The sequence below is a fragment of the Phacochoerus africanus genome, chromosome 6 (assembly GCF_016906955.1).
Source record: "Phacochoerus africanus isolate WHEZ1 chromosome 6, ROS_Pafr_v1, whole genome shotgun sequence".
Taxonomy (NCBI): Eukaryota; Metazoa; Chordata; class Mammalia; order Artiodactyla; family Suidae; genus Phacochoerus; species Phacochoerus africanus.
In genome coordinates, this window is record NC_062549.1 from 24,949,635 (window position 1) to 24,975,729 (window position 26,095).

Below are 26,095 nucleotides of genomic sequence, written 5' to 3' on the forward strand. Positions count from 1 at the left end.
GAAACTTGTCAATTAAAAAAACTATATTATATCTCTCTTAAATCATTTATTTGGTACATACCTACATTAAGGAAACAAAAGCAAAATTCAGCCCTACCATGAATATTCACAATGTGATTAATGATTTCCCATTGTAGACCTTCAAACTGATGTTTCTTTTGTATTACTCAGTCAGCTAGTTAATGAAAATAAAATCTTGATTCTGTTATCCTGAGATTTAATTGGAGTGTAGATATTAACTTACTTTAATTGCTGTTTCAACCAATGGTTATAAAATTATCAAGATAGCATTTATATTTACATATGTTTAATTTTTTTTCATGGAATTCTAATTTTATTTAATCTCTATTTATTTAATCTCTAATTTTATTTTATCTCTTAATATCACATTTGCCCTGTTGTTTTTATCCAATAATATTAAAAGTTGATTTAATCAAGTTCTCTTAATTACTCATATCTGAGCATCTCATCTTTGTTTTTAACAGCTGAAGATGCATGTGGAGGAACAATGAGAGGCTCTAGTGGCATCATATCAAGCCCTAGTTTTCCTAATGAGTACCATAATAATGCTGATTGCACTTGGACCATTGTAGCAGAGCCTGGAGACACAATTTCACTCATATTTACTGATTTCCAAATGGAAGAAAAGTATGATTACTTAGAAATAGAAGGTTCTGAGCCACCTACAATATGGTAAGTAGATAGTTTCTATTACTATTGATATCATTGCTTGAGGCAAACTGGGAACACATAAAGAGAACAACTTTATGTGGACTTTTAAAGATTTTGATATTTAAAAGAACTTAAAGGGAAATTTAAGGAGCAGCTGTCAGAGCTGAGGGATATTTTTAGAGATGGGATAATGATATATAGACTATAATTTTGAAAGATGAAGCTTTCCGCCAATATTTCTTTATCAATCAATGGAAAGTAATGTGATTTTATCAAAATTGGTGTAAGGAAAAAAAGAGTTGTTGCTGCAGTTGCATTCTGTAGTGTGCCAGTTCCTACTTGGTGGTTCCTCTCAAATTAATTGAACAATCTTGGAAGTAATTTGCCTTTGTTTTTGTAGATAGATACTTTATGTACCCTGTTACCTGAAGACAAAAATTAAACACTACGATCTGGATGGGATGAATATGGTCTGTTTCTTTAGACACTGAAGACATAGTCCCATGAAAACTGCAGAGTTTCAGAACATACTTTTAAGACATAATATTTCTTAGAAGAAAATATTTCTTTATGCTATTTTTAAAATGTGAATGCACTGATATCATTGAAGTATAAAATAAAATCGGTAATTGAGTGAAGAATGGTCGGATTGATGGAATGAAGACATAGGTAAATGGTGGATTTAAAGGGCCTTTTAGGAGTTCCCCAGTGGCTTAGTTATTAAAGATATGTTGCTGTCACTGCTGTGGTTTTGGTTTGATCCCTGGCCTGGAAACTTCTGAATGCCCTGGCATGGCCAAAACAAAACAAAACTAAGAACATAAAAAGTCTTTTCCCTTTGGTCATTCCTGTGGCCTGCAGAAGTCCCCAGGCCAGGGATTGAACTCAAGCCACAGCTGTAACTAGAGCCACAGCAGTGACAATGCTGGATCCTTAGCACACTGAGCCATGAAACTCTTAAAAGGGCCTTTAAGCCATATAAAAATTTGAGAAGAATAGTGGAGATATATTAAATGATTTTTATAAAAAATAATTATATAAAGAATTTCAAATTTTCAAATGATTCTTAATGAAGTGTAAAGATTGATTTGAAGTAGGGCTTAATTTGCTGTAGGAAGATCTTAATATCTTAAGAGGTGATTGCTGTAATCCAAGAAAAAAATCATGGTAGCTTGGATTAGGATGGTATTGATGGAGATAAAGAAGTAGAATGAGTTGAGAGATGTTTAGAAGGTATAATCATAAAGACTTCTGTAGTGAATTGAGAAATAATAAAGGTGGTGTTCAAAGATAACACCATTTCCTGACCTGCATAGATTAGTAAAGGCAGGAGAGATACTCACTGGATTGGAAAATGTTGAAGGAAGGTCAAGCTTAGAATGGGAATGCAATGATTAGTGAGAGTAGTTTTATTTATTTATTTATTTATTGTCTTTTTGCCTTTTCTAGGGCCGTTCCCATGGCATATGGAGGTTCCCAGGCTAGGGGTCTAATCGGAGCTGTAGCCATGGGCCTATGCCAGAGCCATAGCAACATGGGATCCAAGCCGCGTCTGCAGCCTACACCACAGCTCATGGCAATGCCGGATCCCTAACCCACTGAGCAAGGCCAGGGATTGAACCCGCAACCTCCTGGTTCCTAGTCAGATCCATTAACCACTGTGCCACAACGGGAACTCCGTAATAAGAGTTGTTTTAGATATATTTGGTTTGAAAGCTCTTTGAGAGATGGTATTAAAACATCTAAGAGACAACGTTATCTATCTATGTGATTTAGGAGCTCTTAATAGAAATGTAACTAGTATGTAGTTGTTACTGATGGTAATTGAACCAAAAGACAAAAATACTATTGGCTAGACAGAGACATGAAAGAATGAGAAGACACCAGAGCGTTAAGATTGAGTTGGAGCATCAACGACATATAAGGCCCTGGCTGAGGAGAATGATCCAGCAAAAGAGACTGAGATAGAGAGACAGGAGAAAAATCTAAGGGAATAAGCTATCACACAACCAAGAGAAGTGTGAAGAAGAAAGAGTAAGACAACATTGCATGTTGCTGCTGAAAGGATACAAGGTAAATTTTGTTAATATAATACATTCATAGTTGGCTGGATTTCAGGTGTTTCTATCAGTTTAATACATACTTTTTTAGATAAGACAAAATAGCACACTTAGAATTAGCAACTTTATTTTATTTTATTTTGTTAGTTTGTGTTTCTCTTTACCTTTTAGGCCCTTTGTACACAGGGCTATATAACTTTAACTCTTCCTGTGATAATTTCATGCCTGGATGCAATGAAACACAGAAGAATCCTGATTTAAAAATGTTACAAAATTCAAAATCTTTTGTTTCAGAAATTGCTACTTTACAATGTTACATATTTGAGTCATATGAAGGTGGATTAAAATGCTGTGGAATTTTTTCAGTAATTTTATTTTTGGGTATACAAGCAATCCCATTAAAAATGGAAATTTTAAAAATTGCAACGTATTTTACTATTAGAAGGAAATTAGAAAACTGTTTCTTGGCACCTGTTCCTTTGTTACCACTGAACTCTAGAAACCAAATCTAACACATTTATTCTAGGGATTATAAAATACCTATTCATAAAATTAAGTTTTCAGTTTAAGAATTTTTAGTAATAATTTGTTTCTCATCTATATGAACATATATTTGTATGTTTCCAAGTTTATACAACAATGAAGGTTATGCAATATAACTTCAGATCTAGAAATTGCGCTTCTCTCCATTTTCCCCTTAAATGACACTGGGCCACTTACTTATTTCTTTCTTTCTCAGGACGGATATAGCAACTTAAAAATTGTTTTTATTGTCCTTCTAAACTAGTATTAGAGTGAATGTTTAGAAAGACTTGTTAAAATCCTGATTATAAAATATAAACACCAACAAGGTCATTCTGCACTTTTCAAGAAAATGATGCAAATGCTGAAACCGTATTTCTATAAATGCCAATTTAAAGATACACAGTATAGGACTTCCATAGGCTCACAGCATAACTACTCAGCATTGCTTCTAAAGATACACAGTATCAATTAATTAATAACATTGTATGGGGTCACTTAAATATCAATAAACTTCCTTTTAATTGTTTTAGTTACAGAATTGATGCACAAAAGGATCTGTGAATAATTAAAATAAAACTTTAAATCTCACCTTGGCCCTCTAATCCCTTTAACTCTAATGTTCTCATATCTTTTTTAAAGACATGGTCATCAAAATGAGACATTTTATTTTGGGTGGCATTATTTTGATTCTTTATTTTGAGTATTTATTGTTCATATAATATTTTCAGTCAATAATGAAATTGAAAAGATAAATGAGTGTAGGGGACATAGTCATATTCTTCTGATTAAAAATACACATGATTTCTTGACTTCAGGTCCTTCATTGAGTAACTGGGAACTTGGAACTGGCTGCTATGCATTGTAGTTTTGTCCTGGAAGTTTGGGCAGTGTGCTAAGATTTACTGTAGCTTGGCTTTGACTTTGGCGACAGAGACTAAGTCAGCCCAATAATTGTGTGGCATAGGGAATATTAAGTTAGCCAATGCATCTTTTGAAACTATATGTGCTAAGTCATTAAATTCTTGTGTACTACACAAACAGCAGCACCACTGCATGATCCAACAGAACGTAGTTGATCTACTCAGTCATTACTGGATGAAAAAATTTTATGAGGTCTGGTGAATGTTAGCTGATTCCATTGCCGTGAAATGAAAAATGGCAAAGCATAAAGAACATTGAGTTCTAGTTTCAGTCTTGACTACTTAACTGATAGATGAAACCAGGTAAGTTGTGTCACCTCGCTAGACCTCAGGTCCCTTACGTGTAACATCCAAGGCTTTTCTCAGTTCTGTTATTGTTTGGCATTAGGTGCTATGACAGGAAAAATGTGTTGCCTTATTTACAAAGCCTTGGAGGAGAGTTGGATTAGATATTCTTTAAATGTGTCTTCCAAACTTAAATCCGTTTGGATTCTTACTAGAAGTCTATTCATCTAGTGTTCACTCAGCAGTTACTTATTAGACACCTACTACATGGCAAATATTATTCTCAGAACATCATTGACCAAAGTGGCAGAGAGACTTGCTCTTGTAGAACTATCAGGGGAAAAAGAATATGAAGACAGTCAGTATAAATAAAGTCATAACACACTCTGTTTAGAGAGTGATAAGAAAGAACAGGTGGAGTAGGCTAAGAGAGGTCAGGAGAGCAGTAGTGGGGTGATAGTTGTGTAGGTTACTTAATTGATAAGTTGAGATTTGAACAAAGACTTGACAGAAGTAAAGTAATTTGCTAAATGATGAGTATTCTAGGTAGAAGTGACATCCAGAGCAAAATATATGATCTTAAATGAGCCTCATTGTGTTAAAGAAACAGCTAGAGTCATTGTGACTACACACTTATGGCCATGAGTGAAAGTAGTTGAAACTAAAGAGAATTAATAGAGCCCAGATAAAGACCTATATTGGTCTTTTAGATGAAATGTGAAGTCTTTGAAAGTTTTGAGCCAAGGAGTTATTGGATTTATTTGTAAAATATTAAAGCTGTAGAATAAACTATATGAAGGAAAAGTAGGAAAACATTATTTGTATTAATCTAGGTAAGATACTTTAATTATTAGAAGATGAAAATAACAGTGGAGGTGATGAGAAATTGTTAGGTTTTCAGGATAATTTAAGAGAATTACATGACTGATGAGATGTAAATTTCAAGAAAAAAAAGGAGCTTTTTCTTTGGCTTTTAGCCTGAAAAACTGAGAGGATGAAATATCCATTAATTAACATTGAGAAGGCTGTTGATGAAACATTTCTGGGGAAATGATCCAGAGCTTAATTTTTGGACATGTTAAGTTTGAGATGGCTAATGAACATTCTGATGAAGATTTCAAGGAGCAATTGGCTATACAAGTCTTAGTGCAGAACTAAAGGTGTGGGATAAAGACCTAAATTTAGAAGTCTAGCAGGGGAAGTGATTTTTTTTTAAGTTTTAAGTATAGTTAATTTACAAGGATGTGATAATTTCTGCTGTACAGCAAAGTGACCCAGTTATACATATTCACATATCCATTCTCTCTGATTCTTTTCCTACACAGATTATTACAGAATACTGGGTAGAGTTCTCTGTGCTATATAGCAGGTCCCCATTAGCCAGTTGTTCCACATATCTTGGTGTGCATATGCCAATCCCAAACCCCCAATCCATCCCTCTCACTCCCCAACTTTCTGCTTTGGTAACCATAAGTTTTTCAGTCTGTGAATCTGTTTCTGTCCTGCAAATAAGTTCATTTGTATATTTTTAAAAAGGAGTCCACATATAGGTGATATCATATGATGTTTTTCTCTCACTGTCTGACTAACTTCACTTAGTACGATAGGTTCTAGGTCCTTCCGTGTTGCCACAAATGGCATTATTTCATTCTTTTTTAAGGTTGAGTAATATTCCATTGTACATATGTACTACATCTTCTTTATCTGTTTCTCTGTTGATGGACATTTAGGTTACTTCCATGTCTTGGCTATTGTAAATAGTCCTGCAGTGAACATTGTAGTGCATATATCTTTTTGAATTATGGTTTTCTCAGAATAGATGCCCAGGAGTGGGATCTTTGGATGGTATGGTACTTCTATTTTTAGTTTATTGCAGAAACTCCATATTGTTTTCCATAGTGGTTGCACCAATATACATTCCCACCCTCTCCAACATTTAATTGTAGACTTTTTTATGATGGCTATTCTGGCTGGTATAAAGTGATACCGCATAGTAGTTCTGATTTACATTTATCTAATAATTAGTGATGTAGAGCATCGTTTCATGTGTTTTGTGGCCATCTGATTGTCTTTGGAGAAATGTATGTTTAGATCTTCTGCCCATTTTTTGATGGGTTGTTTGTTTTTTTGATATTGAGCTTCAGGAGGTGTTCATATATTTTGGAGTTTAATCCCTTGTCAGTTGCTTCATTTGCAAAGATTTTCTTCTATTTTGTGGTTTGTCTTTTTGTTTTGTTTATGGTTTCCTTTACTGTGCAAAAATTTTTAAGTTTAATTAGGTCCCATTTGTTTATTTTTGTTTTTATTGTCATTAGGAGGTAGATCTGAGAAGATATTGCTGCTGTTTATGTCAGAAAGTGTTCGGCCTCTGTTTTCCCCTAAGAGTTTTATAGTATCTGGTCTTACGTTTAGGTCTTTAATCCATTTTGCATTTATTTTGTGTAAGATGTTAGAAAATGTTCTGATTTCATTCTTGTGCATGTAGCTGTCCAGTTTTCCAAGTACAATTTACAGAAGAGACTTTCTTTTCTCCATTGTATCTTCTTGCCTTCTTCATCATAGATTAGTTGACCATAGATGTTTGGGTTTATTTCTGGGCTTTCTATCCTGTTCCCCTAATTTATAAAACAGTACCATACTGTTTTGATCACTGTAGCTTTGTAGTATAGTCTGAAGCCAGGATTCCTGATTCCTCCAGCTCAATTTTTCTTTCTCAGGATTACTTTGGTTATCTAAGGACTTTTGTGTTTCTAAGCAAATTTTAAAATATTTTGTTGTGGTTCTGTAAAAAAAAATGCCATTGGTAATTTGATAGGGATTGCATTGACTCTGCAGATTGTCTTGGGTAATATAGTAATTTTGACAATATTGATTCTACCAATCCAAGGGTATGGTATATCTTTCTATTTGTTTGTGTCATCTTTGATTTCTTTCATCAACACCTTGTAAGATTCCTTTCCCCTGTTAGGGAAATTTTTGGCTATTACCTCTTCAGATATTTTCTCTGGCTCTTTCTCTCTATCTTCTTCTGGCACCCCTATAATGCAAATATTGGTGTGTTTAAGATTGTCCCAGAGTTCTCTTAGGCCCTCCTCATTTCTTTTCATTCTTTTTCCTTTATTCATTTCCACATCAGTGATTTCTATGAGTCTGTCTTCCACCTCACTTATTTGTTCTTCTGCATCTTGTAATCTGCTATTGGTTCCTTCTAGAGAATTTTTTATTTTGGTTATTAAATTTTGGATCTATGCTTATTTATTAATCTTTAAATCTTATAATTCTTTGTTCAATTTTTCTTCTAACTTATCAATCTTTGCCTCCAGTTCTTTTTTCCAGTATTGAGGATCACCTTTACTATCATTATTTGAAAGTCTTTTTTATGGAGACTGCTAATCTCACGTTCACTTTGTTGTTTTTCTGGGGTTTTGTTTAGTTTCCTCATATGGCTTATATTCCTGACTTTTCATTTTGCATAGCTTTTCGTCTGGTCTCCTTTTTGCAGACTAGAGGGTTGTAGCCTCTCTCGCTTCTGGTGTCTTCTCCTTGTTTGTGAAGTTGATAGAGGGGTTTGTTGCAGGCTTCCTAATTGAAGGCACTGGTGCCTACCCACTGGTAGATGGAGTTAAGCCTTGTCCCTCTGATGGGTGGGGTTTTGTCTCTGGGTATGATTAGTGGTAACTGTGTGCCTAGGAGGACTTTAGGGAGTCTGTTTGCTGATGGGTGAGGCAAACCATGAAAACGAAGATTAAAAAGTCATGTGAGAGACTACTCTCTGCCAGGGATTATGAGGAGTTTAATCAATTTGGAATCACTGCATATGGAAATAAAAGTGCAAAGGCTTGTTATCATGGGCTAGAACCAAGAGGAATGAGTGATTGAATATCACACTGAATGTCACAGTAATAAAGAATTCTCTAATATTATAGTTTTTTAGGTTGGTTGATAGTAAAATTATATAAGTAATAATACAAAGATCAGGAAGATAACTCTAATATATTTGAACCAGAAGGGGAATGAGTTCATTTGTAAGATGTAGAGTTGAGGGTTAGGCAGGATTTCCACAGAACATGTCCCCCCACCAGAAGATGAAAATATGTAACATAATTATGACAGATAGAATTAGGTGGGAAGAATTTTGAAGTCATAAAAAATGAAATATTGGATAAAGTCATGAATTAACATGGTTTTCAAAATCAGAATATTAGTGAAAACATTCAAATCATAAAACAGAAAAGCCCATTTAAATTAATTTTATTAAAATTAAGAATACAAGAAAGTATATTGTATTTTATGTTTAAATTATTTATGCACATTTAAAGATAATGCTAAATTTTATATTTGAGCTGATAAAATTTTCCATTGTAGGCTAACTCCCATCTAAAGCTAGTTCCTCCAATTGTACACTAGGTCTTGACCTTTCTCACCTTCTGTAATTTTCTTAGTTCTATTCTACACATCAATTTTTGCTCCTTGATCAATCACTCTTTAACTAGATGTAACTTGGTTTGTCCCATCATTTCTTTAGAACTGCCTTTTGCAAAGAGACCAATGGTATTCCTACATAAATACTTATTGTACTTGATTTATTTGTGATATTCAAATGAACATTTCCTCTTCAGGAACATCCACATCCATCTCCTTTGTAATCGTGAAATTGTTTTTTCTACCTTTTCTTATTATTCACTGACTCTATCTTTTCAAAATAATTTTTGAGTGGAGGTTTTTTTTTTTTCTTTATATTTTCTGTGTGTTCTGGCATATGTATAGCATTTATCTGTTTTTTTTATTTTTCACTCTATTTTGTAATTTGCACAAATTTCCATGTTTTAAGTGAATTTAAGATTGCAGTTTTTTCTGTTGTAAATGATTGTTGGTGGTCTTACTTTGTTTCTATTTGTATGTGTATTATTACTAAAATAACAGAATTTTAACCAGAAGATGGATCTCAGGTTATACATAATGTCTAGAACTGTACATTGCATGCCCAAGATATATGGTATACATTTCTGGAATGAAGAAATTATTTTTGGCCTTTATAAAAAGGATATCAGTTGGCCATCTGTTTTTTACCTCTTTTTCTCAATGATTGTACTTGATTTGATTGAAGCTGTATGCATTACTTTGGGTTGGGTTGGACTGTAAAAGAAACTTAAAAAATACCAGCAGGCTTGAATGAAATGCAAATTTTTAAAATGTAAATATGGACATAGATGTACAAGACATTTTTGGAACCCCCTGATATCATACACTCAAGGTCCTCTTATATCATTGCTCTATTTGTAGGTGGCCTTCATTCCAAAGATCATGTAATATTCAAACTACATCCACTTAGTTTACAGTCCAGACAGTTGGAAGAAGGGGTAAAGGAAGGACTAAAGGAAACCCATCAACTCTCTCTTAATCAAGATTCTGATTGCTACCTCATATTTTGTATTGCATTTTCTACTACTTCAGTTTATGCTTGTTGGCCAAATTTTTCTTACATGGCCACTTGACTGTAAGGATACAGAGAAATGTAGCTCTTATTCTAGGTGAACTTTGCTCATCTAAAATCATATCATTACAAAAGAAAAGGAGAAATATTAGGATACAACTAAAAAAAAAACCACACAGTTTTTACTGATGCAGTCCCTCCAGGGAAAATATGTACTCATTAGTGTTTTACATATAATTATGTGTATGTCCATACTGATATATACTGATACAGATATGTACCTATGTGTGTGTGTGTATATATATATGTGTATATATATGTTATATACACATTCATAGGTACAGATAAACACACACATATACCAATGTGTATCTTTCACATATATGAAATATATATTACATATATGCTAACAGTCCAAATTTAGCAGTATTTCTTACTTGGTGTTTTTGTAATCTACATCAAAATTTTCTGTGGTATTTGTTAAATTGCAGATTTCTGAGCTTCCACACAGATTACTGATTTAGATTCTATAGGCATGAAATCAGTAAGTCTGCAAACTAAATGATTCCTGTGCATTGCTATAACAATTAAAGGAATAAGTTTGGTTTTATCAATATTGTAACATTGTTATATATAATTGTTCTATAGGCTGTCTCACAAGAGTTGAAATATTTCTTACCATTCAAAAAGCTAGAAGTCAATTAACATGATTTATCAAATTAATTATGCTAATTTTATAATATATACACATATATACAGTATAAATTTGTGTAATGCGTAGCACAAAGATTGCCAATGAACCAACAATTTTCTAGCTAAACAATTTAATTAGAGATGACTGCTATAATCCTTATTTGGTAAAAGTAAATCATTCAGATACTAATCTTATCAAACAGGTGCTCCTTCTTATTACCTAACTTCTAACAATTATTATAACTAAAACATGCAGTGGAGCTATGTTTCTGAATATTATTGCTTATCTATAGTAGTAAAGTTATTTGATCTTATGATTCTATAATTTGGAATTTTTTGTTGTATAATATTTAACATGAGATCTACCTTATTAACAAAATTTTAAGAGTACAATACAGTAATACAGTGTTGTTAACTCTGTGGACAATGTTGTACAGTGGATCTCTTGAGCTTATTCATCTCGCATAACTGAAACTTTAAATACAATGAATCTCAACTCCCCATTTTCCCTTTCCTTCATCTGCTGGCAAATCCCATTATACTCTCTGTTTCTATGAGTCTAACTATATCAGATGCTTTGCATAAGTGGCATAATGTGGCGTTTGTCCTTCGTGGCTGGCTTATTTCACTTAGCATAATGTCTTCAAGTTTTATCCATGTTGTCAAATACAGCAGGATTTCCTTCTTTTCTAAGGCTGAATAGTATTTTTTTATGTATATGCTACATTTTCCTTATCCATTCTCCCATCATGGTTGCCTCCTCTATAAAATTAAATAGGATAATCATAAAATGTTAAGAGCCAGAGGGATTTTAAGGATCCAGCTGGCCCGTTTTCCCCTTTAAGGAAAATGAGTCTTGAGGCTCATTGTTTATGTGTATGTTGAAAATACAGGTTGAGAATTGAGATCTCCTAATACTTGCTGCAGTGTACCTTTTGATAAAATTACTTCTTGTTATGTGTATAACTAGTACTTTCTTACAAAAACATACTGTATCCCAGTAAGACCTTTTAAAAACCTGAAACTTTGACATATGAGTAGCTCAGTATGGATTAATGTTTTTAAGCATAGCCTGAAGTTTCTATTGAAGATTAGATTGATGCTTAAATATGTTTGCTTCAAAGAGTTAGAAATTCTCCTAGATATCTGAGAATGTCTCATGTGGTTAATTTACCATTTTTAGTACATTTAAAAATATTTTCTTAGCCTTAAGGAAAACTTGTTTTGCAGTGTAGCAAGAAGAGTTAGCAATGTATGTAAATCTTGCTCATTTGTTGAAAAAAGTATTTTGTGATAGATGAAACCAGAATTAATGCAAATATTGGGTGTCTACCAAGAGAAATGTTTTCAAAGGTTTCTAACCAGACCACTTCCATTAAAATGCAAAATATTTTGTTTCTGATTTTCTAAGGTGCAATATATTAATTATTAGACGTATCTAACATATTTGATATAAAACTAATTATATACAGAACATAAATTTCACATATGCATATTATGAATATAGTTTTTTATGACAAATTTGATTATCCTTCTAATTATTAGTGTGTACACTAATTAGTTATTACTAGAGATTTTTTATATCATTAAAAACCAGACCTTAAATTTGCTGTTGTACTTTTATTAAATAAACTGCTTTTTTCAAATTTTTCAATTTATTTATTTTTATTTTTTATTTTTTCCTTCTATACAGCATGGGGATCAAGTTATTCTTATATGTATACATTTTTTTACCCCACTCTTTGTTCTGTTGCAATATGAGTATCTAGATGTAGTTCTCAATGCTACTCAGCAGGATCTCCTTGTAAATCTATTCTAAGTTGTATCTGATGACCCCAAGCTCCAGATCCCTCCCACTCCTTCCCTCTTCCGTCAGGCAGCCACAAGTCTATTCTCCAAGTCCATGATTTTCTTTTCTGTGGAGATGTTCATTTGTGCTGGATATTAGATTCCAGTTATAAGTGATATCATATGAAATTTTCTTTATCTTTCTGATTCATTTCACTCAGGATGAGAGTCTCTAGTTCCATCCATGTTGCTGCAAATGGCATTATGCCATTCTTTTTTATGGCTGAGTAGTATTCCATTGTGTATATATACCACTTCTTCCTAATCCAATCATCTGTTGATGGACATTTGGGTTGTTTCCATGTCCTGGCTATTGTGAATAGTGCTGCAATGAACATGCGGGTGCATGTGTCTCTTTTAAGTAGAGTTTTGTCAAGATATATGCCCAAGAGTGGGATTGTGGGGTCATATGGAAGTTCTATATATAGATTTCTAAGGTATCTCTAAACTGTTCTCCATAGTGGCTGTACCAGTAAACTGCATTTTTAATGCAAGTGTAGAAGTAAAGTAATACTACTTCTGTTTTTAAAAGAAACTCATTTACCTATGTAAAATATTTTAATTATGGAAATGCACTCATCAGGAATATGTTTCAACTTCAAAGGGAAAAAAAGATGTCATATCTGATTGCCTTTTTCAATCTTGTATGATCTTTCATAAAGACTGTGAAACTGTACAAATCTCTAATGTTAAACCAAAGCTCTAGTATATGAAATATATGACTAACTTTATGATTTTATTTAATCTGTAAAAGTCAGACACAACTAATTTGTCACTATTATCCATAAGAAAGTCCCAACTGAAACTTTTCATAATTCCTTGCTCTCCTCACTTCATCTCTAATAAAATATTCTCTAGAGTGTTACCTAGATGAGCATTACCTGGAGCCACTACGGCTAAGAAACTCCACTGTTCTTGCTTACTCTCTTTGTCTGTTCTTTTTTAAAATTCATCAGAAAGTTTAGTGCTTGTTTTATTCATTTTTATGCAATTTATTGGAAGTTATCCTTAGCCAGGGGGAGACAAGGAGACACCACCACTTTTTTTGGGGGGGGAGCCTCACCTGTGGCATATGAAAGTTCCCAGGGTAGGAGTGGAGTATCCCCCAAATATTGAGTTTTTTTAATGAACTTTAAGAATATATTATATATGTTCATTTTAATGGGACTTTTTCTGAATGATTTTGTTCTAGTTAAAGTAGAATTGTAATTCCTGGTTTAGTATTGCTTTTATAAGTCACCTTCTATAATTTTATTCCATTTATAACATGATAATTTTCATAAAACAGCTGATACCTAACTTGATTAATTCCACTTACATGAAAAAAACGGTGTCGTGTCCTTCAGAGACTCTTACAGGCAAATTTTTATCCCCAAAGTACTTTTATACCATAGATTCCAAAATAATAATTAGTAAATTCATATAGAATTACTTATACTTACATATCAACTATAGCATAAAAGTGAAGCATTAAAACCTATTTTGATTCACTTTTGCTGATCGAGCAGTGAAAGACTTTATAAGTCATACTTTTATGCAGTGCCTCTCTCTGCTTCAGTGGCTGATGTTTTTGCTGAAGAGTCATTTTCTGTTCAACATATCTTAAATTCACATATATGGCCAGGAGTCATAATGATTCAAAAGATACATATAAATATACATATACACACACATACATATATATATACATATATATATATATACACACACACATACATATATATATATACACATATATATACACACACACATACATATATATATATATATATATACACACACACATATATATATATACATATGCATGTATTTTGTCTTTTAAGGGCCATATCTGCAGCTCATGGAGGTACCCAGGCTAGGGGTCAAATCAGAGCTACGGCTGCTGGCCTAAGCCACAGCAACAAGGAATCTGAGCCATATCTGTGACCTGCACCATGGCCCATGGCAACGCCAGATCCTTAACCCACTGAATGAGGCCAGGGATTGAACCCACGTCCTCATGGATACTAATCAGGTTCTTTAACCACTGAGCCACAATGGGAACTCCAGAAAGGTAAATATTTTCTTTTTCTTTTTTGATTTGTTTGTTTCCTGGATTAAGTTGGGATGGTAGAGAGAATGAATCTTAAAAACTGATACAAATTTTTTAATTCAAGAGAAATTGTCTGCAGATGGGAGACACTTGGGAGAAGCTACAAGGTCAAATTACAAAGGATATAAAAAAAGAAGGCATGGATACTTTATCCATAAAAGCTCTATACCCCAGTAAAATCAGATAAGTTTAATAAATATTCAACATCTCCCTATTTGAAAATAATAGGTATTTTACAAATTTTTATTGACGTGTAATTGATTTACCATTGTGTTAAAGGTGTACAGCAGAGTTTTTTTTCAGATTATTTTCCTTTATAGGTTATTCCAAGATATTGATTGTTGTTCCCTGTGCTATACAGTAAGTTCTAGTAGTTTATTTTATGTATAGTAATGTGATCTTTTCTCCCAAACTTCTAATTTATCCATACCCCCTTTCCCCTTTGGTAACCATAAAATTGTTTTCTATGTCTGTGAGTCTGTTTCTGTTTTGTAAATAAGTTCATTTGTATCATTACTTTAGCATCCACACATAAGTGATATCATATGATATCTGTATCTCTCTGTGACTTTCTTCACTCAGTATGATATTCTCTAGGTTTGTCCATGTTGCTACAAGTAGTATTAGTTCATTCTTTCTCATGCCCAAGTAATATTCCTGTGTGTGTGTGTGTGTGTGTGTGTGTGTGTGTGTAAGAAATGAGAAAACAAACAAAAAACCTCTTTTTTTTTGTGCCAATACCATGCTGTCTTGATTACTGTAGCTTTGTAATATTGTCTGAAGTCTAGGAGGGTTATGGCTCCACCTTTGTTCTTTTTCCTCAGGACTGCATTGGCAGTTCTGGGTCTTTTGTGGTTCTGTATACATTTTAGGATTCTTTGTTCTTACTCTGTGAAAACTGTCATGGGTAATTTGACAGGGATTTCATTAAATCTGTAGATTGCTTTGGATAGTATGGCCATTTTAACAATATTGATTCTTCCAATCCAAAAATACAGGATATATTCATATTTCTTTAAATCATATTGTTTCCTTGATCAGTGCTTTATAGTTCTCAGCATGTAAATCTTGTTTCCTGCTACCTTGCTGAATTCCTTAATCAGTTGTAATGGTATTCCTCTGGAGTCTTTAGGGTTTTCTACATGCAGTTATCATGTCATTTGCAAATAATGACAATTTTATGTCTTCCCTTCCAGTTGGGATACCTTTTATTTCTTTTTCTCATCTGATTATTGTGGCTAGGACTATGTTGAATAGAAGTGAGAATGGGCATCTTTCTCTTGTTCCAGATTTGAGCAGGAAGTATTAAGCTTTTCATAATTGAGTATTATGTTGGCTGTGGATTTGTCATAAATAGCTTTGCTATATTGAGCTATGTTTCCTCTATACCTACTTTGGTTAGAGTTTTTATCATGAATAGATGTTGAATTTGCTCAAATGTTTTTTATGCACCTATTGAGGTGATCATGTGGTTTTTGTCTTTCCTTTTGTTGATGTGGTATATTACATTGATTACTATATGTTGAACCATCCTTCTGACATTGGGATGAATCCAACCTGATTATGGTGTATAATCCTTTTTACGTGTTGTTAGATTTAATTTTCTAATATTTTGTTGAGGATTTTTGTATCTCAACAATTGTATCTGTAATTTTCTTTTTTGATAGTGTCATTGTCTTGGTATCAGGGTGTTGATGGCTTCATAGAATGAGTGTTCCCTCATCTTCAATCTTTTGGAATAGTGTGAGAAGAACTTTTATTTGCAGGGAGATTTTTTTAAAATTACAGATTATATTTCACTTCTAGTAATTGGTTTGTTCCAATTATTTATTTCTTATTGATTTTGTTTTAGTGGGCTGTATGTTTCTAGAAATGTCCATTTCTTCTAGGTTATCTGATTTGTTGATGTAAAAATTCAGTATATCCGGTTATGATTTCTTGTGTTTCTATGGTGTTGGTAGTATTTCTTATTTTGTTTATTTGGGTCTTCTCACTTTTATTCTTGGTTAGCCTGGCCAGAAGTTGTCAATTTTGTTTATCCTTTCAAAGAATCAGCTCCTAGCTTTATTGATTTTTTTCTATTGTTTTCTTAATGTCTCTTTCATTGACAAGGATTTTTAATATTATAAAAATATTTATTATTTATTATAATGTTTATTATTTCCTGATCTTCATTATTTCCTTCCTTCTCCTGATTTTAGGTTTTGTTTGTTGTTTTTCTAATTCTTTTAGGTGGTAGGTTAGGCTATTTATTTGAGATTTTTCTTGAGGAAGGCACGTATCACTATGAACTTCCCTCTAAGGATTGCTTTTGCTGCACCCCACAGGTTTGGTATATTTGTGTTTTCATTTTCATTTTTCTCAAGATACTTTTGATTTCCTCTTTTATTTTATCCTTGACCCATTGTTTTTTGTTGTTGTTGTTGTTTGGTTTGTTTGTTTGTTTTGTTTTGGTTTGTTTTGTTTTTTTTTTTTTTTTTTTTTGTTGCATGTTGTTTAGTCTGTATGTGATCTTTTTTTTTTTCTTGTTTTTCCTTCCATAGTTGATTTCTAATTTAATGCCTTTGTAGTCAGAAAACATGTTTGAAATAATTTATATCCTCTTAAATTTGCTGAAGCTTCCCTTCTAGCACATGGTGACAATAGGGCTTCTATGGTGGACCGAGGCTCCATTGTATGCACATTCTCAGTTGTGGACTTGACCACATTCCAAGCCCTTTAGGGTGTCTCGGCACAGCCTAACCAAATCCTCTCCCAGGTCTATATGCTGAAACCCAAGTTTTAGCACACAGCCACTGCACACACCAGCAGGTGCTCCTCATGGGTGGGGTGGTGCAGCAAGGTGGTCAGGACCATCTTTGTTGGTCTCTGTGTCCTGTCTGCCTCAAGCCAGATGTTTCACTTTCCTCTGAGCTATGAGGCTCCTTATCTGCTCCTATGGACCTCCCAACATGAGCAAGCATTTCCCCTTTCACAGCTTCCTCCCAGGGGTGCAGGTGGCTTCTTATTCCTCTTCCTCTGTTTTCCTTTTTGTCTGGTACAGTTATATGGTAAATTTTCTTGCAGCTTTAGTTCTATGAGATCTTCTTCAAGAGTTCAGTGTCTATTCTGTGAGAACTGTTGAACATGTGGATGTATTTTTGATGCATTTACAGGAAGCGTTGAGTTCCATGCCTTTTATTCTTCCATCTTGATCTTCTCTCTTGGTATTTAAAAATTAATTTCCATTTATTATCTCTCATTAAGTAAAATATATTCAGGGGTTTATGTCCATATATTCAATAAGAAAATTATGTTTTTGTTTTGCTTTATAGACGATAACATGTCAGTATTCAATATATCATGAGCTTTTTTATCTAGATTATATAATTCATTTTCAGTCCCAAATTCTTTTGGGAAAATGAAAAATAATTGCTTCCTTCAGAACTTTCCTAGAAGAAAATAAGTCTTTATTTAGGATGAAGTGATTGATTAAAAATCCCCTAAATCCCTTTTACATAGCAGTGATTAGATGGGAATAAGAAAAATGATTACTAAATTGTTCCAGAAATATTACGGCCACAAATAAGATAATATAAGAACAGAAAAAGAAGAAGAGGTAATGTTGAGTGAAAATAATTTATTGAGATGGGTTAGCAGAAATATCTAAAAAAGTTAATAGGATACCAAGAAATACGCCCAGGGAGTTAAGGAGAAGGCATGCTTAATTTATATTCAGTGTTAAGATATATCCTCAGCTGAGTTGAAATTTCATACCTAATCCCAGTTTTGTGGGGAAATTTTAAGCCATTGGAATCTGTTGCTATCAGCCTGAAACATGTACCCTGATGGTTAAATAGTAAGTTGCTAATACCTAACATGTGATCCTAATGTGTATAATATACGGAATTTCAAGGAAGGTTAAAAACCTGTCTGTCTTCTATTCAGGTTGTAAGTTTTATTTTTCTCCCTCTAAATCCTTGACTTCTGGTGCAGAATGTGTGTAATTTTTGAGGAAATAATATGCTTAAATCATGAGTGTCCTAGATGTAGGAGAAAAAAAGATAGAGATAAAGCTATTTGTCTTAAACCTAAATTATAAATTATCTGTGCAGCATTGCATAGGTCATGGATGCAGCTCAGACCCAGTGTTGTGGCTGGGGTGTAGGCTGCAGCTGCAGCTCTGATTTGACTCCTAGCCCAGGAACTTGCATGTGTTGCAAATGCAGCTATAAAAAGAAAAATAAATAAATAAAGGATCTGTGATGGAAATGATTTTTATAATTTATATTTTTATAAGCATTATTTTCAATTGAATTGAGAGTTGATGAAAATCCTCAAAAAGATACTGATTCAAACTGGAAATTTAGTGATCAAAGAAAATTTGTCATACCTCCATTTTGCTAAAGAAGTACAGTAGATTGTCATTCAAAGAAAGACTAGACAATGTCATATTTTAAAAATTAACATCTATTTTTTCAAGGTCTTTTTAAATGCCTAAATTCTTAGTAAGCATAAGTAACACCATTATATTTAGTAGCAATTTGCTGAAGTTCAGTTAAGTTATAAATATTCATGACATATGTTCTTAAAATTGATGTAATATATTAGAAATACACACATAAGCAAACATGCTAGTAATGTTTTTAGATATAATTTGCCTTTGTCACAATATTTGTTTTTAGTAGAATTATTCTTTTCTAACACTTTTTTCTTCCACACATTCAGTTTAATCAGCCAATATAACCACATAGAATGATAAATTTCAAAACTTTATGGATTTCACTTTTTGAAATTATCTGCTTTTATAGAGGTTGATTGAAGAATTAAGAGAGGACAGGATATTACTAGGAATCATTTGGGTGCAGTTTAGTTACCAAGAATATTTTCAGAGTGAGAAAATTGATCTTGACAATCATAACAAAACTGAATCTATCTTGTTAGAGCGGAGTAACATTAACCAAACTCACACAAGATAGAGTACTAATTTAGGTGAGATTATTAATTTCGGTTTCACTGCTTTCTCATCTTTACTCCCACTTTTACCTCCCATGCTGCTGTCACAGTAGCATTCCTTAAATTTCTTATAATATAACATAATTAAGACCTTTGCATATACTGTTTATTCCATCTTCCTGAAATGTTCTACTCCTCCCTATTTTCCCTGTGGGATAATGCCTATTCCATGTGGGATAATGTAAAATCGTGTGTGAAACATTTGGAAATTGTAAAGAACTATAAAATTTAAATAATTTTTCACTCAATTAAAAAAAAGTTTGGTTATACAAAAACAAGGTAGTATGCTTTGGAAAATCTCCAAGAAAATTTGCTGTATAAACTGTATTTAAATTGCATAATCGGCAAAATTGGGGAAAAAAAAAAAACACTTGAAAGTTCTATACTCTCATTCTCATCCCTGCTTCATAAAGACATTTACTTATGTCTTTAAATTCTTTAAATTCTTGCTTTGTTTTAAGGGAACCAAAACTGGAAGTCATAGAAGGGATAGCTATGGATATGGTTCACATAAAAGCAAACTAACAAAATCAGTTCAGAACTCCATTTCACAGATTGACATTCAACAAATTGTCCCAAGCTGTATCAAAAGATTGGCAATGAGTGTTTATATTCTTTAGGTTAAAATAAAATATAGAACCTGTTTAAAAAAGCAAAACCCCAAAACTTGCTCTATGTCTTTCTTATCTAAAGTAGATAAAATTTCCAGGTATATTTCCACATTACTATCCACATCTTTCAACAGTCATCAGACTTTTCAATTACTTGTTAAATCACTCTATTCTTTGTGCAACATAATCTCCATAAAAATGATGCCACATTTATTTACCTTAATAATCTAGGGCTGTACACGGAGCATATGATATGCTCCATGCTTATTAAATGAATGATTAAATGAATAAATAATACTTGGTTATTTTATGCACCAGAAAAATTGTGTCCCTATAACAACAAATTCTCTCCCTGAGTGTAGATGTTTATGGCAAGTCATAATTAACTATATGTTTGCTTAGTGAACACAGAATTAGATCAGAAGAAGGTGGTTATTAGTGTTAACACTCCTAAACTACAATAGCCAATTTTGGTCATTTCCAGAATGACGTTATTTGCCACAGGGAATGTCTACATCTATGGGCTTGTGGCCTGCATTGGGCTAACATGTAGCATTTTGGGGATTTCCATCCCTGCACTATCTATGTAAGCTGTAAATGTTATAAACTGCTAGATTAAGATTTTGTTTCCTAACTTTCATATTCCAGCCCTGTCTCATTAATATTTTTCACAGGTCTTGTTGACTGAAGTTTGAGTGTTTATTAACTCTTTACACACACATATAGACCATCACTTGCCTAGCAAAATTAATCTAGGAGAATCTTTGTTAAATACTATATGCTGAAAAGAAAAATTAGTCTTCATTAATTCAACAAACACATCAGACTTTGTGCTGGGAAGTAGATGTATATTGGTTGACAAAATGTTTATCATTTCTGCTTTCATGGAGCTCATACTCTATTCCCTTCTCTACATACTTCATGGTATTTAAAACTACTGAACCAGTGCTAAAGATGCAGACATTCCTCAGGTTGAGTTGTATGGAATAATCCATTTGATTTTATCATCTAAATAATTCTTATTATTAATATTTTAATAATCTTCTTGATAGATTTACATTGGTTTGATAAGACATAACTGTAAAAAAGCATTCTGGGATAACCTTTGCTTTATTTTTTCTCAAGTAAATTACATTATACTTATAATTGTACTGCTAATTTTTTGCCTCACATTTAGTTGTGTGAACACCCATAGTGTTGCGGTTTTAAGGCATTATTCTAGTATCTTCTGTTATGTAATCATGTAGAAATTCATCATTCTAAATAAAATAAAATGGAAAATTTAGAGTTTAATTATCTTTTAAGTAGCTATTGCATGTAAGTTATTCTAGAAGTTTATAGTATCATAAAAAAGAAGAAAAAATAAGAATATGCAGCCTAATTTTGTATTTTGTATTATATATTTGGAGACATGGTATAGAAACCCTAAGTACAAGGTACAGGGTAGAAGTATTTATGGTTTCAGAAAATGAAGAAACATTCAGATTATGGTTATCAGGAAAACTTCCACAGAAATGGTAGAACCTGAGCTGGGTGTTAAGGCTTGGTAGCCTTTTGGCTACTTCTCTGAAATTCCTGCTCACACAGTTTCCATTATGCCAAAATACCACTTTGTTCCCACATTTAGTGGGTAGAATTGTTTCCCCCTTAAAAATATATTCAGATCTCAACCTCTTGTACCTGTAAATGTGACCTTATTTGGAAATAGGGTCTTTGCAGATATGTTCAAATACAACAGATTAGTTTAGTGTGGGCCCGAATCCATTAACTCTGGTCCTTATTAGAAAAGCAAATTTTGGATATAGATACATAGGGAAGAAGGATATATCATGCTGAAGCAGAGAATGGAATGATGCATCTACAAGCCAAGGAATGAAAAGTATTGCCAGCGAGCAAAAGAAAGCTAAAAGGCAAGGTAGGATTCTTGCAATAATGTGAGGCAATAAAATTATGTTGTCTTAAATATTTTATTGCACTTTTTTATAGTATTCCTAGGCAATTAATAAGCTAACAGTGATTTTCAGTAATATGATTCTTCAGAGAACATTTAAATGTATAGCTAAGCCTTTCCATAAGATGCACAAAAGTTGTTCAAGAATTCAAGGAGAAATAACACTATGAAATAAAAATACAGTGTAACTTTTATTTTCATACTTCCATTACTTAAGATCAATGTGGGAGAAATGTCATTTAAAATTTTTTTTTTAAAATTCTTACAACAGAGTACTGGAAAGTAGAAAAATAGGTTTTATTCATTTTCTCTAATTGCTTTAAAAATAGAAACAGTGACATACAAATAATTTCTATTTTGAAGGTGAAATAGGATCATGAGTTTTTGTTGCGTTAAATTTCACTTAATTGTAACCGAAGGAAATATATTGGTCTCTATTTTCTATGCCAGTCAAATTTGCCTTTTCTGGCTAGAAATCACACCTAGGGAAACGTTTTTTTCTGTAAACTTGATGAAAAACATGTAATTTTTTCCTGTTATTTTTATAATGAAAACATTCAATAGTAGCAGAGACTCTTTTGTACCTACAGAATTAATGACTTGCTTATGTGAGTTTTTATTATATTTGTGAGTAATACTGGTGCTCATCTCAGTGCATTAAGGACTATTTTTAATTTCTCTTCTGTTAGGTGGTGAGTTCCTCAACAAATAAAATTATTCATTCATATGTGTATTGCTTGTGCCTAGCTTAGTGCATGGTAGATGTATAATAAATGTTTGTGAGTTAAAATAATTATGATATTCACAACTTCGAATAGCCATGTCCATTCTAGGTGTAGTTTGTTTTAATGTAATTTTAAAATAATAAAAACCTTCAAAACTGTTCTTTGACGTTACTCCATTAAGGAAGGCCTATGTAGTATAATTTAATTAAGTGTTCTGTCATGAAGCATTTAGTTTAGACTCTTCCCTATGTACACTTGAGTTGGTTGGCAGATGTCTTTTTCATTTAATAATTACTGAAGCCCATGTGATTGGCAGACATGTGCCAAGACCACGTAGAGAGCTAAAGAAAAAGAAACAAACAAGACCCTTTTCTTTCCCACAGGAGAGAGTACAGAGAAAAATTCCAACGAATGTGGCAGAGGTGATATGTAAGCCCCGAATGTCTTTATTTGGAAATGGTAGAATGTAGAAAAAAGAAAATATTTAAAAATACCAATATAGTTGATTTTATTTTTAAAACACTTTAAGATCTTACCTGTAGGGTTTGGAAGATAACCACCCCGGATTTCATTGCAACAGTACACTTAAACAAGAGTGTCTCATTGTAATTGATCAAGAAGTCAGAATATTTTATTAGAGAACTGAAGCAGTGGTTTTAGTGACTCAGTGATCTGCAGAAAAGTAATTTTGAAGGGGAAAGTACTACTTAATTTTTACTTAAACAAAGACTTGGAGTATGTCCCTATAGTGTGTAGTTCATTAGTTCTATCATGTCTATATGATTTGCCTTAAACTAAGTTTGTAAAAAAGATTAGTGTTCTATTTCTTTTTTTTTCTTTTTTCAACATTTTGTGTAATGATTTTTATTTTTTTCCATTATAGCTGATTTACAGTGTTCTGTCAATTTTCTACTATACAACATGGTGACCCAGTTACACATACGTGTATACATTCTTTTTTCTCACATTTGTAATACTCAAAGAATCTTCATTTTTCTTTAGCCAGTATATCCAATACTTAAACTTATTATGTTATTTCAATCTTTGTATAAATGTAAATTTTGGCAGCCTACTTATGTATTATATACAATGTATATATAATTATATATGTATATAATATATATAAATAAATACATGTTTACATGTATAAACATTCTCTCTACTTAAGAAAATGAAACTAATTTGAAGAAAAGTCTAAGTTTAATACTAGGGAAAATGTTCTGGTCAGTATTTCATTACTGCTAGCAAGTTCATTGGGTATAAGATTACTTGGGGTGAAAATATAAATGTAGGTTTTATATTAATATAAGAATTTAAGTTTTGCCAATCTTATAATTTTTTATGAATATATTTGCTAAAATATTTCTCTTATATATATTGAATAATGATATTTATTTTGAGAAATTTAAAACTGTTTTTACCATCTCCACCATATGTTTAACTTTTGGTTTTGAATGTTAGTTTAAAATAAGAATATTTTTAAAAGCTAAATGACAAAAATTACATTCACATATATTTTTTTCTGAGGCAGACTGCTAAAAAGTTGTAATAACCTCTGCCCAAAGAAGTATTTCCATTAATCTAAAATATATACTGCCTGTGAAACAAAAGATTTTCTCACAGGCTTTGTTTATATAATCTTAGATATTTCATAGAGTAACAGGTACAAATTAGCAAATACTTTTTTTTTATCCCTTGATTCAGGAACTCTGACTTGGTTTCCTACACGCAGAGGTTTGGTTCTGAAAGTGTTCTGTGGACACTTCCTCTCTGACATTTATATGTAAATGCGATTCTTAGGAGGATTCTGTCCATCCCTACTCTTCAAATAGAATAAGAAAATGTGGTTTTAGCTAACTCACAGTACCTATTTTTAAAATAGCTTTTTGTCAAAGAGAAACAAAATAAAGTGAAGTATGGGCTTTATAATGAAGATTTCCACTTTCATTAAAGCCAATATAGACATCTAAAGATTAACCACAAATAAGGGCATCAAACCCCTCACATTTATACAAAAGCAGAATGACTAAGATAAAGCTGAAACAAAGTCATGATATAATTTAAGGTTTATGTTCATATACTTTAATGAAAGGGAGGCTGAACTTTCATATGATTCACTTAGATTTTTTAAAATTTAAGAATATTTTAGGGCAAAGAACATATTTCATGTTTAATTTACTAAATTGAAATTATTTACACAGTGGAAGTTATGTACCAGGCAATGGATATTTACACAATTGATACCATAAAATAATACTTAATTTTTCTATTTTATGTCTAATTTGTCTTAGTGGGATCCGTGTGGCACGGGGGAAAAAAAAAAGAGTATACACTATACCCCCCAACCATGAATAGAGCTGTGCGGGTTATACAAAGTACAATTCCAGGAGTCTCCAGTTACATTAGAGCCCATGTAAATTTGTGTTGTAGACAAAACAGCCTGTGTGGCTGTAAATGGTGTCCCACCTCTGCATTGAATGTAATTTTCTTGCCGGGATGGTCTTCTCCTGCCCAGGCTATACTCATGTGAATAAAAGAGTTTTGAACTCAGTTATTTTTGATGAGTGAAGGAATGCCCTTTCCTAACTTCACACCCCTCTTCTTTATTTTTGTCTCAGATATTACTTGCACATTTCACTCTAGAAACTCCAATTAGGACATCTCAGAAACCAAAGATGTGATCTCATGCTGGAGACATGCATTCTCACCGGTCTCTTCCATGTCAATAATGTTATAATTCTCAAATTCACTCCCAAACACTAGTGGTTTCTGACTTCTGTTGTTGTTTACTCCAGGTAGTTCAGTCATCAGTTGACACATTCCTTGCCATTTCTTTCAAAATCATTTCTTTGTATTCTCAGTGACATTGCACTAGCCTCTTTTCACCTCTAGCCTTTCTTGTGCGATGGAGGCATTTTTTTAAACTAGTTTCTCTGACTCTACTCTCTCATTCCTTTTGTGTCATAATGCTGCTCTGGACTTTTCCATATAACAAAACATTGGCCATATTATTTTAATCATATTTTATGGTTCTGTTACCATCCTTTCATTTGGAATCCACTACATATTCTTGTAACTGAGGATATGCTTTAATGAAATAAAATTTGGTCAAATTTCATTTATAAAAGTTATATCAAAAAGGCCATTTAAATATTTTAAAAATAAAAAAGCATTGTTATATATAGCATATGCTAACTCTATCCTTAAATTCTTGGATAAGCTTAGGAAAAAGATTTTACTCTTTCTGAGTTTTACACTTTGCAAAAGTTTTCTTATACTTTTGA

General features: G+C 32.6%; 1 protein-coding gene across 2 annotated transcripts in view; it reads left to right on the forward strand.

The window, feature by feature from the left end:
• CSMD3 (CUB and Sushi multiple domains 3) overlaps positions 1–26,095 on the forward strand; it is a 1,203,192-nt gene that overhangs the window by 347,773 nt on the left and 829,324 nt on the right. For both annotated transcript variants that reach the window (XM_047783389.1, XM_047783390.1), the window contains exon 5: positions 486–693. In XM_047783389.1, the coding sequence (XP_047639345.1) occupies positions 486–693 (208 nt within the window). The remainder of the gene's footprint in view (positions 1–485; positions 694–26,095) is intronic.